Below are 18,492 nucleotides of genomic sequence, written 5' to 3'. Positions count from 1 at the left end.
AAGCCCTTGTGCTCTCTTGGGCCAGGAACAAAGCCTGCTTGGGTTGGAGGTGCTTCTCATCTACCCCCAAGGATGAACAGCATTCAGTGCGGTGAGCCTCCAAGGCTTCCCGCCCTTTGTTATGCTAGCCAGGGCCTCTCCAGATAGTGGAGATGCCTGCCCCTCTGACCAAGCCCTACTTTTGCCGGCAAGGCCAGTGGGAAAATTAGTAGTCAGGAGAGGTTTGTCCCCTCTCAGCCAGGACCACCCTTAGCTGAGTTGAAGTGACCCCCTCCTTTGAAAATCCTCCATATTGGATCAAAGGATTTTAGCAAATCAGGTTAGGGGATGCCCCCTCCCCAAAGGGAGGGGACAATCAAAGGGTGAAGTCACCTTAAAGGTAATTGTCCCATTTGCTACTACCTGCTAGTACCTGTAAGAACATTAATTTCAGTTTTTAGGAGCACCCCTGAACCTTGCTCCTCAGATTCCTGTGATCTAAGAAGAAGAAGGACAAAGAAGACACCGTTCAGCCAAGCCTGAAGACGTCTACTGATTTGGCACCAGCCTCACCACCCTGTCTTCCACTTATAGACCCTGCAAGGAAGACAATGTCTGTCCTGCAGCCAGCGACTTCCAGAAACCAGAGGAAGATTGCCCGCTCTTCAACAAAGACCAGATCTTGTGAGGACAGTGGCCCTGTCCACAAAAAAACATCTCCAAGGACTCCAAATCAAGCTGAAACCGCAGCGCCTGCCCACTCTGCACTGGGTGCCTGCAGCCCAATTCTGAGTGGCTCACCTGTCTAGAGAAGTCTCCCCAGCGATTCTGACCTCGAAACCGACATTGGCTGGACTCTCCTGGACTCCTCGAGGATGCCGGAGCCTCACCACAAAGAGTCCCTCTGACCATGACCTGCTCCAGTAAAGAAGTTCCGATGTTTAAAGGCACCCATGCATCCTCAGCCCTCCCACTCAGGGGAGCACTGACGGTGGTGCCCAGGCATCCACCAACAACTCTACTTACCTGTCCAGTTGTTGGTCACCTTCGTCCAGCCTAGTGGTTTGAGCCTGCAGCCTCTGTGTGACCGAGATTCCCATTTAATTGCACTGTGCCGCTGGTGGTGTATTGTTGGTGCTGCTTTGTGGCCCCCCGCTGTGCTTGCTTTAACCCCTGGGGCCTGTGCCCTGAAACTGCGGGTCCCTACCTGCAACTAGCACCTCTTGTGGGTGCTCCCAGTCTCCATTGACTAACATTGGGCACAGTGACCTCTCCAGCCGGCCGTCCCAGTGCAGCGGGTGGTGCAGTGCCTGTGTTGATCAGACCCTTACCCAGTGTTGGTCTTAATCCCTGAAGACTGGATGTTGAAGTCGAGTACTTACCTGTAAATGTGAATAACTGTTTTCTTTCCATAGGATTGCATTGTATTTGCACTAAGTGTCTATCTCTTGCAATTGTTAAGTTCTATTACTGTTGATTGACACCACAAAGTATTTTCAGTACTACTGTAAAATATTTCTATTGCTTCTACAACACAATTCCTAATGTACCTGAAAAGTATTGATAACTGAAAATTGATATTTTCCTGCACCTGAGCTCATCTTGGTTCTAGAACTAAAAGTAACAAAGTAATATTTTTTATACAAAACAATTGGTCTTGGATTCAGTCTTTGAGTGTGTGTAATCATTTCTTGCCTGAGAGTGTACATCTAATTCTTAAAACAGCCCTCTGATAAACCTGTCTAACACAACCACACTACCACAAAAGAGAGTAAGGTATTATCTACCATAACCTCTGTAAAGCCTCTGGGGATCCACTGGACTCTGTACTCACTATATCTTACTTTGGTATAGTATATTCAGAGCCAGCTTCCTACAGCTCTCGTTCACATTCGTGGATGGTAATGAAATATTATGATACATTGACACCAGTGCCATATCTGGCAATCCTGCTTCCGGCACATGTATAACATAGACTTATGATCCTACGATTGGGTAATATATCAGCTCGAGCAAATCTTCCAACTTGGAAATACACTGGTCCCACTTCATGTAGACTATGCAACTGAAAAAAAGAAAACTTCATCCATTTGATCTGCACTTGTCCTAAACTGGGTATGCTTCCCTTCCCTCACTATTACTAAAGAGAAGTTTCAACAACAGAGGCATCCACACATGTAGAGAATCAATAATAGTGTCCTTCAATCCAGGAAACCCACCGTTAAATTGAAAACGTGTTAGATTTCTTTCAGTGGCCCCAATCGAAAACCCCTAGGTCAATCCAGTATTAAGGTGCACTGGCAACGGGTGAAGGGATAGTCTCCATTAAAAAGAATTGACTGCCCAGGGTTGATCTTCGTAGATTGATCTCAAGTTTACATTGGCACAAACACAAATTGGCACTAGTTTGTTTAAAAAAATTACATTGTCAGTGAACACTGCCTAGGATTGAATTTGCAGGTTGAATATAAGTCTACATTGGTTTGCATAGTTGCACAAATACTGCACTAGTTTTAAATTATTCATGCTGGTTTTTTTAAGATATATTGTATTAGTAAACATATAATTCCAAGGTTGAATTTGCAGGTTAAATATAAGTTTACATTGGTTTGCATAATTACACAAAAACTGCACTAGTTTTAACTATTTAAGCTGGTTTTAAGATATATTCTATAAGTAAAAATGTAATACTTTTTTCTTTTTATTTATAAACTTTTTATTGATAACATAGCAGCGACATGTAGATCCTGTAACATCGTACAACATATACTTAGTATCAACATTAGCATTGTGGTAGTAGTGCCACTTAGTATACCAGCTTATCACAACATCATGCAATACTCATCCAAATTAAAACTGTCCAGTACCCAACACGATCAATATTCAGTGCCAGCATGTTAACCCTTTATTTAGACCATTGGGCTAGCTACTTCCCACAGTCTAGAGGGAGGGCTCAAGGCGTCCTGTAAGTGTCTCATACATTACGCTTCGGCTTACACTGTCCTTTTCTATTCGGGATTACGCAGTAGAGTTTTCTGCTCCTCTTGCCTCATCTTCTTTGGTGGCTAAATAAGTTTGGTATAGGCCCCAGAAGTTCTTAGGCCGGTTGGGGGGAGGGCGGGGGGTAGCAAGTCACTATAAAACTCTGTTTGTGTGCTACAGTATATCATGACTTTTGACCAGCTGGTTAAAGTAGGGGTTGGGCCCAAGGACCAGCATAATGCTACTCTACGTCTAGCCATCAGCAGTCTCCTATCTACTAGTCGTCTATTTGGTTTAGGTATTTGTCTGGAATACTCTAATAGGGCTAGCATACGGTCTGGTTCGAGTGTCGTGTCCATGATGTCTCCCAACGTTTTAAATATATAGGCCCAAAAGGCTGCAATCCCAGGGCATAACCAGGACAGGTGTAGAAAGTCTGCCAGTGCTGCACCGCAACGGCCACAGTCTGCTGTGTCACGTAACCCATACTTGCAAAGCCTCTCTGGGGTATAATAGACCGTGTTTAGAAAATGAAAGTGTATCAACCTGTGGCGCCGATTCAACGAGATGCGCTTGCTGCACTCGCAACAATATTTCCATGCTTTATCTTCGATAACCGTGCCCAGATAAAATATAATTCTTAGGGTATAATGAATAACTGCACTTTTAAGTACATGTTATTTTATGGTGTTGTAAAATGTAACATTTTATAGTCTTAACTCCGAAATTGTTATGATTGTACTTAACTGAAACAATAAACTTAAACCTGAACTTGATGTAAATCAATGAGGTAATGCGTTCCTGAGATAGGATTCAGACCAGCATTTCAAAACAAACATTCAGCAATAAATGACTGACTCAAAAAGGGAGCTCAAGATCAGAAAATTAGGAAAAACCATCAAACATAAACAGAACAAGCATTGGCATAGCCAATAGGTCTTGCCTTTTGGACCTTATGTTGAGCAGTGGAGAAAGTAAAAATAAAGTGATAATAACACTAAGTTATTTTCATTTTATTTTTCTGTTGTCAGGCAGATTTACGAGACGGGGTGGGGCTTGGCTTCTATCACAGCCAGCAAGGGGAGGAGTGGTGGACACTTGAGCGCACATGATGGTTTGGCCGGCTGACTTGGGCCGGCCAAACAATCATGCACACTTTGCAAATACCCCACCCGGCTCTAACATACAGCCTGGTGAAGAACATGCACAGACTTCCACTGCCTATCTGAGCGCTGAACCACGGCGCTCAGACCAATCACAGCGCTGCATTGCAGCATTGTGAATGCAGTGTTGTGATTGGCTTAGGAGAGCAGGACGACACAAGCCGGCGGTCCAGCAGCAAGGTTAGTAACTTTTTACATTTATTTTTCTAAAACCCCTCCACACCCCCCACCCCCGCCCACCCGTGCAACTCAGTGGCAGCCGCCACTACAGGAAATATTCTAAAAGTGAGGAATCTGCAGTTAGATAAAGTATCCACCAGAAAGAGTGTTACCAAAGGTAAGTAACTCCATCCGATCCCAACTACCTGTTTGCTTTTTTTGCCATGCTTACCACAATGCAGAAACTGAATAGCAACTGGCATACACCTACTGCTGGTCTCCGAGCTCCCTGCTGCTCAGATTGCTACAGAACTTCATTAGCCACCACCTGGTCGGTAGGCATCCTCCATATTGGAATAAGAGAGATCCAGAACATTAAGTGTGAAATCTTTTTCTTGTTGTTAATCACACATTGTGAACTATTGACAACTCTAGTTTATCTCTGGAGGTGCAGTCCTGGTTCTGTAGAGTGGGGAGTGCTTTTTGGCAGGGACTAGACTGATATTATCGTCACCATTAGTTAGTCTGCAGGAAAAAAAAAAACTGGCATGTATCAAAAATTTGAAAATGGTCCCATGAAGAAAAGAAATAGCAATAAAATAGCCAGTTAAGAAAAAAGGAAACATGAAGAAACAAGCATAGTTGAAATCCTGGGGCCTGTCAATAAACAGCACAATAAACCACTGCCGAATGCTGCCATGCACCTCTTTCCCATGAATGTCATCTTATTGTAATTCGAATTTAACCAGAGTGACACCACCTATGCCTTGCCTTGAATCATAGCTTGCTGCTCCTGGTTCCTAAGTGCTTCTTTGTGGGGTTGTGAGAGGATGAATAGTTGTGGATCTCCCCTGATAACTAAGGAATTGAGACCTGCTTACTGGTCTGTGTGACACTTCATTCTACCTCTTGTGTTTTTTTCTCAGGAATGAGCACTGCTCATGAGGTCGTTGTTGCGCGACACTGTGGCCTACGGGTGCTTGGCATTTCCCTCATCACCAACCAGGCCGTGATGGACTACAACAGTGAGGCACGTGTCAACCATGAGGAAGTGCTCAAAGCCGGCAGCGACAGTAGCAAGATGATGGAGAAGGTGGTGACCGCGCTGTTGCCATGCATCGAGTCCAACAATGTCAATTAAAGGTCTGTGGAGTGGGAGTGGTCAGAGATCTGGGCTTTTGACCTGGCCTGCGATCAATTGGACACTGTCATAGGTGGCTGTGGACGCCAATCCCACAGTTGAAGGCCAATACTATATTGGTGTTTTTTTATATTAATTATATTCCAAAGAGCACAATGACTGGATTGTTGTTGAAAGTTTAGTATAGAAACATTAACTTAAACCTCTTTCTAAAGAAAGTTTCCCATTGAGTGCCTTTCATTTCTCAAGCTGAGCATCATTGAGTCCAGCACTCCTTTGGTCCTTGGTAGCCTATTCTAGATCTTCATGAGTATCATTTCACATACAACTGTAATGAGTGCTTCACCCCATGGGCATGGGCAGAGTGCTCAAGCAGAGAGCCTAGTATATCAATGGCGTTCACTTGTGGACAAAGTGCTTGTCACAGATTAACTAATAGGTCTCAAGCTCCGCTCTTGATCTGCCTCAGTGTGGCCAGGTTCCCTTCCTCTAGCCCTCCCACTCTGAAATAGGTCTCAAGCTCCTCTCTTTATCTGTCTCAGTGTGGAGAGGTTCCCTTCCTCTAGCACTCCCACTCTGAAATAGGTCTCAAGCTCCACTCTTGATCTGCCTCAGTGTGGCCAGGTTCCCTTCCTCTAGCCCTCCCACTCTGAAATAGGTCTCAAGCTCTACTCTTGATCTGCCTCAGTGTGGCCAGGTTCCCTTCCTCTAGCCCTCCCACTCTGAAATAGGTCTCAAGCGCCACTCTTGATCTGCCTTAGTGTGGCCATGTTCCCTCCCTCTAGCCCTCCCACTCTGAAATAGGTCTCAAGCTCCACTCTTGATCTGCCTCAGTGAGGCCAGGTTCCTTTCCTCTAGCCCTCCCACTCTGAAATAGGTCTCAAGCTCCTCTCTTGATCTGCCTCCATGTGGCCAGGTTCCCTTCCTCTAGCCCTCCCACTCTGAAATAGGTCTCAAGCTCCAATCTTGATCTACCTCAGTGTGGCCAGGTTCCCTTCCTCTAGCCCTCCCACTCTGAAATAGGTCTTTTGCTCCACACATGATCTGCCTTAGTGTGGCCAGGTTTCCTTCCTCTAGCCCTCCCACTCTAAAATAGGTCTCAAGCTCCACTCTTGATCTGCCTTAGTGTGGCCAGGTTCCCTTCCTCTAGCCCTCCCACTCTGAAATAGGTCTCAAGCTCCACTCTTGATCTGCCTTAGTGTGGCCAGGCTCCCTTCCTCTAGCCCTCCCACTCTAAAATAGGTCTCAAGCTCCACTCTTGATCTGCCTTAGTGTGGCCAGGTTCCCTTCCTCTAGCCCTCACACTCTGAAATAGGTCTCAAGCTCCACTCTTGATCTGCCTTAGTGTGGCCAGGTTCCCACTCTTGATCTGCCTTAGTGTGGCCAGGTTCCCTTCCTCTAGCCCTCCCACTCTGAAATAGGTCTCAAGCTCCACTCTTGATCTGCCTTAGTGGGCCAAGCAGTGTAAAGCTGTTCTACTTTCTGCTTCTACTTGCACTTAAACCTCGCATAGAATATATGGTTATCTAGACTTTGAGGGCTTCATGTGATAACTGCGCGCACCCCATTGCTCCCTTAAATCATGGCTTCATGGGTTCAACATTCCTAAACAGACCCAGTCTGATTTGCTCATGTGTAATCCCAGTGACCAAGGCTCACTAGACAACATAGGTTGCTGCTGATGAGGGACCAACGTAGACTATTGACCCAGTTACGGGAATTATCCTTTACCACGAAATCTTTTCCACGCATGCCTTTCCCACGCATACCTTTACCAAGCATATGCTTTTAGCACACATGACTTTACCATGCATGGTAAGTATAGGTAGTTTATCCAATTCTCACCAAACCCTATGACAACCAGAGGAGAAGAGTGGAAATTTATGATTGTGGTGAAGAAAACCTAGACTCTGTGTAATGAAAGTGATAAGTAAGTCAATGGGCTGTTACCTCCTTGTCAGTCTTCTAGCCCCCGTCCCAACAACTTTAGCTATACCCAAGCCAATTTCAGTTGTCCCAGGGAGTAGAAATTAATATCTACACCAACCATCTCTGAATGACTGGGTTTACTAATGAAAATTAGAAAAACAATACCTGAATTCATGAGTTGATGGCACTCACAACATGAGTTGCAAAGTTATCTGAGTAAGCCCCCACCTGTAAGTGATAATGCGGCATGATTGCGGGAGGGTGGGCCAGGATGCAGCCTTGCATTCTGCCTTTAGAGGAGCGGACATACCTTTTGTGGAGCGGCCCTGAACTGCACCTGACAATTAAAAACCCTTTGTCTGATTTGCTAAGGAAAGAGCAAAACAAATGAATTTTGCTTCGTATGGAGGAAGAAGGCCCTGCCCTGCAACAATACCGAAAGAGACAAACAAAAAAGTACTCTCTATGTAAATGGAGAGAGCTCTGCATACATCCCAGCAGCGCAGCTTTTGCTCAATCTCAGACAAAGGGGATGGAAACAAAATGGGAACACCAAATTCTGAAAAGTAGAAAACTGGATGAATTTTGAGTTCAAAAGCCTGAGATGGACACAAAACAACTTGATCAGAGAAGAATTTTAAATAAGGCTCTTCGCACAAAAGGGCTCCAAACTATTCTATTCTAGAAGGAATCTAGGGCCGGATGGTGTCGCAAACGTCACAATTTGTATAATTAGGCTGTTGCTTTTTAAAATCTACAAGCACCAAATTGCGATTTGGTAACTTGTTACCATGTTCCAATTTGGGTTTGCGCCCCAAAATAAAATCGTTATTTGGAAGGGATGTGTTTAGGGCATCCTTTCCAAATGGGGAATATGAATGGTATGTGCTAATGTTTTTTGCGACCGAAATGAAGATGCAAAACATTCATACTTTACCGCCACATTAACCCATTCACAAATGGGAAGGGGGTCCCTTTGGGACGCCTTTCCCTTTGAGAATAGTTGAAAATATATATTTTGTTACGAGCAGGCCGTGCTCTTATGGAATTGATGTAAAACCCATAGTGCTTGCTTAGCAGGTGAGAGCAAGTGCACTTTGTAAATTTGGGTATCCTAAGCATTATAAAGAGGCAAAGGATATCAAGCCCTCAAAGCAAGGCGGACAGCAGAGAGGGAAGCTTTGTTGATGTTTCTGCCCTAAGAATGCTGCCTTGTGTTTATCAGCTCTCAAGGTACAGGCTGTACTTGCATCCACCAGAGCAGGCGTGGTTGCTAGTCAGTCACAGCGAGATATGTTCGTTGCTTTCTTCATCCCTGGCCAGTTGCCTCGGAGCAGCCCATGGGCACAGTTTGGCTCACTCTCCACTCATTGGCAGTAGCAGCTCCCCAGCCACGGTGAAACAGTGCGATGAGTCGAAGGTCCTGTTGGTTTCCACTAGTTCGACGTAGGCATTGTTCATGCCACAAGAACCTTTCGTGTCTGTGTTCACAGCGCCGGGATGCCCCTGGGTAACTGCGCGCGTTACAAATTTTATATAATAATAATAATAATAACACTTGCCTTTTCGATAGATCTGCCGACTTAGCTATGGTCTGCACTCCCCGAGTGTGGAGAGCTAGGGCCGGGGGGCCTTCCTTCCGCTGGCTGGAGGCGAAACTTTGGAACGCGCTTCCGACCCCTATCAGAACCATCCCCAATCATTTGGCATTTCGTAAAGCTTTGAAGACATGGCTTTTCCCCACTTCTACCATCTAATTGCTTTGTCTCTCTCTTAGGCTCTTGCTTCTGGTCCTGGTCTGCGCTGGGACGCCTCGTTGCTGAGGCAGCCATGCGCATTATAATTCTGTGCTACAGCTCCCCCTAGTTACCATGTGATAACACACCGACCCCCTCCCCACACAATGCTGCACATGCTCCAAGCTTGCAGGGCAGCCTAAGGAATCTCCTGCCGGGCCCCTCAAGGTGCCCCAGTGTGCCCATGTCAGACACTGAGTCTCTGCCAAAGAACCGGCATCTCTGTCATATTTTCCCTTCTGAAGATGACCCAACTCTGGCTTAGTATTGCATCGTCTGTGCCAGGATGCAAGCACTTCACCGGAGGTGAATTCAGAAGGTAGTGCGTGTGTGGACTCATCTGATGCACATATGCCATGGGCATTGAATCTACCCACTTACCTAAACATTTGTATGTGTCCTCACGGGCATCCACTCCATTCTGAGCTCTTGGTGGAAGCTGCGGAAGAAGGCAGAAATGGAAGCACGCGGTATAACTTCCAAATACAGCGGCAACTCGTGGCCTTTGCAACCAGCACAGATAGGCCAGCTCACACACCGCTGCGTGTGTCACCTGGCTTTGGCATCCTTCACATAGAGGCAACAAAGAGAGAAACCTTAGCACAGAGGTGAATTCCAACTTGTGTGTGGAGTCTCTGCACAGTAGTAATCGACGCTGGGTTTTGCATCCGCCCTGTGACATGGTGGGCACCGCAGCTCAGCTGCTCAAGCAGTGATGACCCAGAAAAGAACTGACCGTGTTTATATTTGTTATGTCATACTGCTCTACCACCTTACATACAAGTACACACACTCACCCATCACACAGTCCAAGCACCAGAGTGAAAGTTAATGTCAGTGAGTTTGTATGCTTGCTCACATGTGTTTTTTATGCTTGTGGGTTCTTTATGTACAGTCAACACGTGTTTTAAATGGGCAGGTACTGTTGGGTTGTGAAAACTTGCATTTCTTAAATTTGGAGGGTACTATCTATTTCCAGCAGAGCCACAACACTTTAAGCTGGAGAGTACTTGCACTTCTCAACAGGTAACAGGAGGTTTAGGGCAATGAGTACCTGCACTTTTATACTTCCATTCCAAGCAATAAACAATATATTCATATTTAAAAGCTGGTCTTGCAACAGTTCTGCATGCCTGCTATGTCGAAATCACAAAATCCACAGTGCCCCTCCCACAGCTTCAGTCTGCTAGTAAGTAGCACTAGTGTGCTTGAAAAATGTATGTTTAGTTTGCAAAAGAGAATACACTCCTTATGAGGGCCTTTGAAAAAACACTACGGATTACTGTTTTCTTCCTCATGTTTCGCTTCATCAGATTCCTTAGATCAGATTGTCATAATTGAAGCTCTTTGGTGGGTCTGTTTACTTTTTTAAGATACTCTGGACTTAGCTCATCTCTCAGACTCGGGGATGTCCGAATTCTGTGCTGTCCCCTTTACATTCTCATAAGCAGATCCCACAATCCATCTTCAGAGGTCATCCTTGGATGGCGCTCTTTTTTGGGACTGCTCTTTTCACTATAGATTGTTACAGTGCTTAATTTGTAACAGAATGAGTGGCGGTGCCCGAAGTTCCGCTCAGATGTCCGCAGCTGTGGAATTAAATAGTGGCACGCGGAAGGCCTACACTCACTGGCAGTCTTAAATCAACTCAAATGCCTCTTTAATTCACTACCAAACACTCCCTGACTCCTTATTTCACTCTTGCAAGTTCCTGCATTCTGCCTTGTGATGGCGTTCCATCTTTTACTTCCTGCGCCTTTCAGATTTGTGCTTTTTTCCCTCTCTTGCACTCAGGAAGTATCTGATGCTGGAACATACGTGCTGATTCCCAATAACAAGTGCTGGTGCTTCCCACCAGCAACCAACCGCTCACATTAAAAACTGGATTACTCTGTGAGTGTACATGTCAAGTGTCTGAGGTTGTTTGTGGGCAGGCAACTTGTGAGGGTCTGTCAGTCGTTATTGCCAGCTCTTGTCAATGAGGGCCAGTAAATGTGCCCTTGGCTTCACCACTTTCTGTGACTGGCTGTTAAAAAATATACTGTATCATGGTGGGCATTCCTGCATTTTGATTCTCCACATTCCATTGTATTTCGGTATTTCGCACTTAGCTCTCAAAAGTCTGTTTATATTTGTAGTGGCTTTGCTGTGTAGCATACTTAACTGTAATTTTCATTAATGCATTTTCATTAAATAAAATAAGCTTACTCATAGTGATGCTGTGTGGTTCTATTATTTCCTCGAACAAACCTAAAGGGCTGAGATGGCCTGCAGCAGCGGCGACTCTTTGTAAGGTGGGTATCACGCAAATCAGGACTGCCACTGACTGGGACCCCGGGTGCTTCGCGGGTGCCTGTCACCTCTTGGTCCTCTATGTTCAGTCTCATTACTAAGTTGAACCCCAAATCAAGCCACACCTTTTTTCATGACCACATTGTAAAGACTGAGGGGCATATTTACAAGGGCATTGCGCCACCGTAACGTCACTTTTACTGACGTTTCGGTGGTGCCCTGCTCTATATTTACAAAGTTGTGTTAAGCCACCTTTTGTGCATTAACGCCGCTTTGTAAATATGGTACCCTTTCACGCAGTAAATCTCTGCATTTTAACACAGATGATATGGGGTGTATAGATTGTTTAATTATCTCTCTTAGCACCTCATTGCCTTTGCTTTCCATGTTGGCCAGTGCTGTCAATAAGTTGTGTCCCTCGAGCTATGCAAAATTGTAACTGTATGGAATGTCCCCATCCTTCTTTATTGTAATCTGGCGACCCTGCAACTACGTGTGTATACACAGAATGGACTCGATTAGGGGATTGGTAAATTCGGAGGTGTTCGTATGTGTAGCAGAGTTACTGAGCGTAGTTACTATTTACGGAAAGTGTTTTCTGCTCACAGGACATGCCACTGATCTTCATTACAGTAAGGCCCTCAATTTGAGTGTCTCAGAATTACAGATTCAGGTGGAAACCAGCGTATTATTACTGCATTGTGTATTCCAGCACTCTGGGGTATTTAAGACGCATTTTACAAGGTAAAGAGTATGTCCTCAGAAACAGCCTTGAATTTATTTGTGAATTACAAACAGAAATCAGTGCAGAATTAGATAGTAATGGCTCCTTCCATAAAGGATATCTCGTAATGAAGTCTAAGATAACACCCAGAAATTACCACACACTGAGATCGTGGAATTTCCTGGGGCGGAAATTCTGCATCGGGAGTCCCGGAAAGGCCGCATTGAGAGGGCTTAAGCTTCACGCTTCCTGATTACAGTCTTAAAATGTTGAGGGGGACCCATTCTCCGACATAGGCACCCTGGCACAACAATACTACTTGAAAAAAAATATTTAGCAGATCTTCTATTAAAAACATCACACCACAGTTTAGCTGGTGGCCTCTGTACCAGAAGTGTTTGAGAACTCGCACACATCAGCTTTGCATGTGTTGGGGCTCAACCACTTCTACCTACTATTGAAGCTCTGTTACCAGTTGTGAGAGCCTCAGCCCCTTTTCACTTTGACCCAAATGCGATGATCTTTTATTGGAATTCTGATAGATAATGCGAGAACACTATCAATCATCCAAATGTCACAAAAAAGCGTAACCAATTGGGTCACACAATAATCCAAACCACAATTTAATTGGGATTAGTTTAATTTTACTTTTAAATTCAGAAATAAGTTTACATAGACCAATCTCAAAAAAGGAATATAAAAGTGCAAAACAAACAAAACATGACCAATTCTCCTGAAGATATGTACCCTAAACAGAAGAAAGAATACTACCAATTCAATAATCGTCAAACAGAAAACGAGGAGAAACAATTGTAAATTAAATTGCATCAATCAGTTTTCAAAAGAAAGCATTAGTCCTGTCTTTCCATATACTATTCTAATTGGGCCCAGCTATTCTAACAAGCATTGGAATTCAGAATGGGAATAAAAGAAGAAAGGTGTTTAACTTCTGGAGTCTTCAGTAGAAATACTCCAAGCATTGGGTGAAGTAGCATAAGGACACATATGCAGAGCATAGGTCTGGACCCTATGAAGTCCCAAGTTGTCACTCCTAAGAGGAGAAAAAGACAGAAAGAATGCTCTCCCTCCCTAAGCACAGCATAATATCAATTGCATTTAAGGTAGGCAATCCCACGGAATTCCTTTCCCAGGACATTTCCAATCCCCTGGCACACATTGGATACTATCATCTTCTTTCCCACATCAATAAATTTGAACTTTGTTCATCCTTGACCATTCTTCTCCTCCTCTATGTGAACTCCTCTCCTCACTCGTTGCCGCAATGATCTCTGCTAACTCCATCTTCTTATACCTTGCTATTTATTAAAACAAAGCTCATGTATGCTAACTGATGAGGCTTGTCCTCACCAGCAGTGGAAACAAAATCCAACAAAACATTCCACAGTGAAGGTTAAACACAAACAGAACGTGAGACCAAAATGTGAGATTCCACTGAAACATAACGTTGGAATAGAATGACATGGCACAAGAAGTTGAACTAAAATACATGTTAGACCTCAAATTAATAGCTAACTTCAGCAAGTGCATTAGGTTACAAATACGTGCACAAATGGAAATGCATTGCAAATGGAATCTCTTAACACATGAATAATGCAAAAGCTATTAAGAATTATGAATAAAATTACTATCAAGTGAACATAAATTCGTGTTACACCTACATCTCCTAAACATTAGTTTATACATTTTATTGAATTAGTTTCACGATAACTAATTTCGTGTTTATAGATTTTCCCTAATTATTGATAAATCAGTGCATTAAGTTTCCCAATTATGCATAATTTAAGCACACATTTTATAAAGTGTATCTGTTATACGTGAATCACTTTTTATATGCAGTACTTATTTACCCTTTTAGTACATTAATCACACAAAATATATTGGAGCGCTGACAACTCATAGATATGGTACACTCCTCCTTTTAGTTCAAGGTGGGATAACATGTATGCGTCTTCAACAGGCAAGGCCAGCACAGGTAAGAGTGGTGGGGAGGAGTGGGGCAGGGCAGGGGGGAGGGAACTCAACAGATGACAAGCTAGGCAAAAGTAAATAAAAACATTTTAAAAACACTCACCTTGCGCACACTGCATCGCCGAGCTCACGATGCGGCGAATGCAAGGTAAGTGGTTTTATTTATTTTCATTTAATTTGACCTATTCCGTCATATGTCGACTTCCCCCCACTCCACCCCGGCGCTCTTACCTGTGCTGGCTGCGCCTGGTCTCCAATCCCCTTGTGATGACATGTAAAGTCATCACACAATCTCCCTATCTTATCTCTTGATCTTATCTGATTTAACCAAGTTCAACCCTTGTCATGAAAATTGTTTTTCTTTTGAACTCTTCCAAGTTCTTCATCCCATTATAACAGTATGTCTCCTCTATTTCAAGTTACTCCTTTTCTCGCCTTGTATCTTTAGCATGTAATAGCCCCTAGAAAAATCTATGTGTAAATTCTGTCCCTCTAATGAGTATAAACCTCCATCTACTTCGTGTGATGATTTCTGCTCAGGTATATGTTTCTCTTCTTTAGCATTAGCCAAACCTAAACTCGCCCTATGATTAATATTATTAAGCCTAACACTAAAAGCGCAACACTACACTTATTATGTATCTAAGTCTATGACTAGTGTTATTTGTTTCCATACTTGTTCAGACTCAGACCAAATTGGTGAAAAAATAACAGCAACAAAATTCTCTTCTGTAATCTCCACTTATGCAAAACAATCTTTGTGAGACTTCCCTAGCCCTACCCCATGTTCTTCTAGGTGCCAACCTTAAATGTATTCTTCTTCCACTCGTGCCTAGGAAATCTTCTCTATAAATTCAGCAAAATTCATTCTACATCTATAATGGGATAAGGACCAAGTTCATCAATTAGCATTTCCTGTAACATTTTTCTCAGGTCTGCAATTAGCACAGGAGACCTTTCCGGATTCAAATGAGGAAATTCGGTTTTACCCAATATTACGTTTCTCAAACTACTTAGCCTTGTCGGGTAAGAAAGAGCAAATGCAAGAATACTATTCAAATCAGTCCCCAGACATTTCAGCAGAACCTCTACTATTAGTCTAGAACTCCCTGAAGTTTCCCTCTTTGTCATTCATCGCCAGATAAGTCCACTCAGGAAAATAGTACCTCTGATAAGGCACCCTCGATCTCTTGGACCTTCTTACTTTTGTTGCTTCGCTTTCGTCTTCATTCAACTCAGATTCTACAGACACTACGGTTATGGGATCAAGTGTACTTTCAGAGGACAACTTCAAACTTCCTTTTGTCTGCCCTCCTGGCCAGCTTTATCTGGCTGACACTCGTGATCTCACAACACTACTTCCTTCATCAGGGTCGTGTTCTGACTCATTTACTCTTACTGCATCAACTTCTTCTTGGTCAGCTTTAGTTTCAGATCCATCTGCACCCCCCATGAATCGCTTAAGTACTGCTTCAGGCTCTGTCTGAATGCCTACAACTTGACTAGCCTCTTCCTCTGGCCTATCAACCACCTCTGTTCGAATTGCTCTTTTCTTTTCTTCCTTGCTGTCCGAATGCGACGCACGTGTTTATCTGTAGAATTGCTCATACTCCCCACAACCGTCTCATGGTTTTTTCTACCAAGCGCACAATCTACAATATGCTCTTTTAATGTCCACATCGTGTCTCTCTTTCCTCTGCTTCTGTTCTCAGCCACTGGTTACGTCTGAACCATGTGAGTTTCGCCAAAGATTTATCACTCTACCAAGGATGTTAATTACTTATTGTACTGCCCAATCACTAATGGTGAGTACATACTGCACCATTTGTAATTCTTTCCCCGTTAGCCATTAGTTTTTTAAGTATCACCCCAACCTTTGTCTTTTTTGTTTTCCTTTCTCCCCCCCTAGGAGCGCCGTGGGCCCCCAGTCATATTGTCCAGCACGATGTTTGCCTGCTGATGCTGGTAATTTACGCTATGATTTATCTTTATTCATGAGATCCTTTCTCTTTACAACACACCGGAATACTATTCATCATTACCCTTGGGTGCTCCCCTTTGCCCGCCCCCCAACCCTCCAGTCCTGAAGAAGACCCCACCGCCAAGTCTCGCACTGTGCTGGCTCCCAAAGGGGTCGAAACGTCAACTTGTCTTTATTCTTCATCTCAAACCTGGATGACAGTGATATTACAACTGCATCCAACATTTATGTTCTAACATTCAATGTACTAGCCAGAAAACTGGCAGGATAGGTTGTTTAATTCAATATGGATGTATAGATTTGCACTACCTTCCCCTTGCACATCACATGCACTGACCCTAAATTTGCACTTTCACCTTGCTTGCACCTATTTTTACTAAATTTGTGATTTTGACATTCAGTCTGTCATATTAACCGTTGATTCTCTAACAACGCTGATCTAATTGATTAAATCATTGTGATTAATCACAACATGACTATTGGTGTTATATTTCTCTGCATAATGACTACTTACATGTTTTCTGACGTTTTGTAAATATTTTCCACTGTGACTACCATTTTTGTGTACCATTATCTACCCGAGTCCAGTGGTCTCTCGGGTCACCCCATTGATATATATATAACTCTTTCAACCACCTCTGGCATCTCTTCTAGGAGAGACGATGTTTCGTCTTTAAGGAGACACTGGGATCTACAGTTGTGAGAAGCATGCACCCAGTTTGGAAGACCCCCCACACTTTACAGCAGTCGTCATCACCATAATCACCTGGTACGGTCCATGCCAACGAGGCTCAAGACAGTTCTTTCTCACATGTTTCTTTACCACGACCCAGTCTCCCGGACTAAGGTCATGGCACTGCTCTGATGTGGCGGTGCTGTTGCCGCTTCAATCTGGTGAGACACAGAATGAACCATGTCAGACAGTCCTTTACAGTAATCGAGCACCAAATTGTCTGTGATGTTCACACGCATATTCACAGGCAAAGCAATCGCATAGCCCTCCTAGTGATTATCTCATGAGGGGACAGTCCTGTCCTCCGATCTAGAATACTGTTGAAGACTCATCAGCACAAGAGGCAAAGCATCAGGCCATTTCAGAGATGTTGAAGCACCCACTTTAGCCAACCCTGATTTCAAAATTCTGTTAACTTGCACCTCAATTCCTGAAGCTTCTGTATGATAACTGCAATTTTCTGCTCCACTTTCAATACGTACCAAGTAGAGTGCCAATGCTGCACAAGGCTTTTGCCTGCTCTTGTTTTAACTGTGTGTTGAATTAAGCAATCACAAAGTGGACTTCTTTTTCCGTCAGATTTAATCAAAGAGGTAACTCAATTACATCATATTTTTTTAGATTTAGAACAATTCATGATCTTTTCATAAAAAACCACACCATATTTTGATCAATAATAATGTGACACAGTGCAAATACAAATTCATAAGATTTCGACACCTTCAAAAATGCAATTTTGAACTGAACAACATTCATACCCATACACACCCATTCATATTCTTCAATAAATATCAAAAAAACATCAAAAAACTAGATAAACGCTGTGTCGACTGACACATGAAGGCCATCCAAAAAGATTTTCTGTACTTTCTTTGCCTGTACTCTTTCTTTTTTGAGAAAGGTTTTTTAGATGATCGATTGGCCTTTGTTCGTAAGGTCTACGCGTTTCGGAACCCGTATCTTGCTGGGAACCTCATCAGGACCAATGTACTGCAATAGATGAACAGAAAATTGTTTTTACCCAATGTCCTATCTCTTAAAAACTGGGGTGGAAGCGCTATGTTTAAAGTTCTCACCTGCAACTTCAATGCAGTCAATGCCTCACAGGGGATGTATTCCCTCGAACTGTTGAGCCCGAATTTGTTCTGTCAAACCAAAAAATACACGAGATGTAATCCAATCTGGCCTGCCTTAACATGACACAACAGATAAAACTCTCTTCTACAAGTCAGGGGTCAGTCAGACTAGTGGTATGGTGCTTACTTGAAGCGTACGTCAAGGTGCCAAATTTCGGGGGTCTTTGTTCGTTCTTTCCGACTCCTCGGTGTGACTGGTCGTCTAGATACCGGCCGTTTGTTTAAAACATGGCTCCAAAGTTTGCCGGTTGTATTCGTCTCACTAAATTAAACAAGAAAGTGTGACTCGTGAGTATGAAGTCTCCGTTATTGTTTGTATGTGCGCCCATGCTGATGGTTCAGAATCTCACCTTAATGTGACGAATTTCCCGCGTCTCGTTGGGGTTCTGTGACTTCGCTATTCTGCTCGGTTCCGATTCTTGCAGAGGAGTGTTCTTCACTGATTGACGCGTTACGTGAAAGCGTAGCGTCAGTCTGCGTGTTTCTGG

The 18,492-nt window shown here is 43.6% G+C and overlaps 1 protein-coding gene across 1 annotated transcript in view; it reads left to right on the top strand.

Moving 5' to 3' along the window:
- LOC146859324 (purine nucleoside phosphorylase-like) overlaps positions 1–11,362 on the top strand; it is a 161,987-nt gene extending 150,625 nt beyond the window's left edge. Inside the window, exon 6 of the mRNA XM_085649986.1 lies at positions 5,210–11,362. Within this exon, the coding sequence (XP_085506112.1) occupies positions 5,210–5,424 (215 nt within the window). The 3' untranslated portion in view covers positions 5,425–11,362. The remainder of the gene's footprint in view (positions 1–5,209) is intronic.
- The last annotated feature ends 7,130 nt before the right edge of the window (positions 11,363–18,492 follow it).

The sequence above is a fragment of the Triturus cristatus genome, chromosome 3_2, assembly GCF_964204655.1.
Source record: "Triturus cristatus chromosome 3_2, aTriCri1.1, whole genome shotgun sequence".
NCBI lineage: Eukaryota > Metazoa > Chordata > Amphibia > Caudata > Salamandridae > Triturus > Triturus cristatus.
This window is presented reverse-complemented; position numbering and strand designations above follow the sequence as displayed.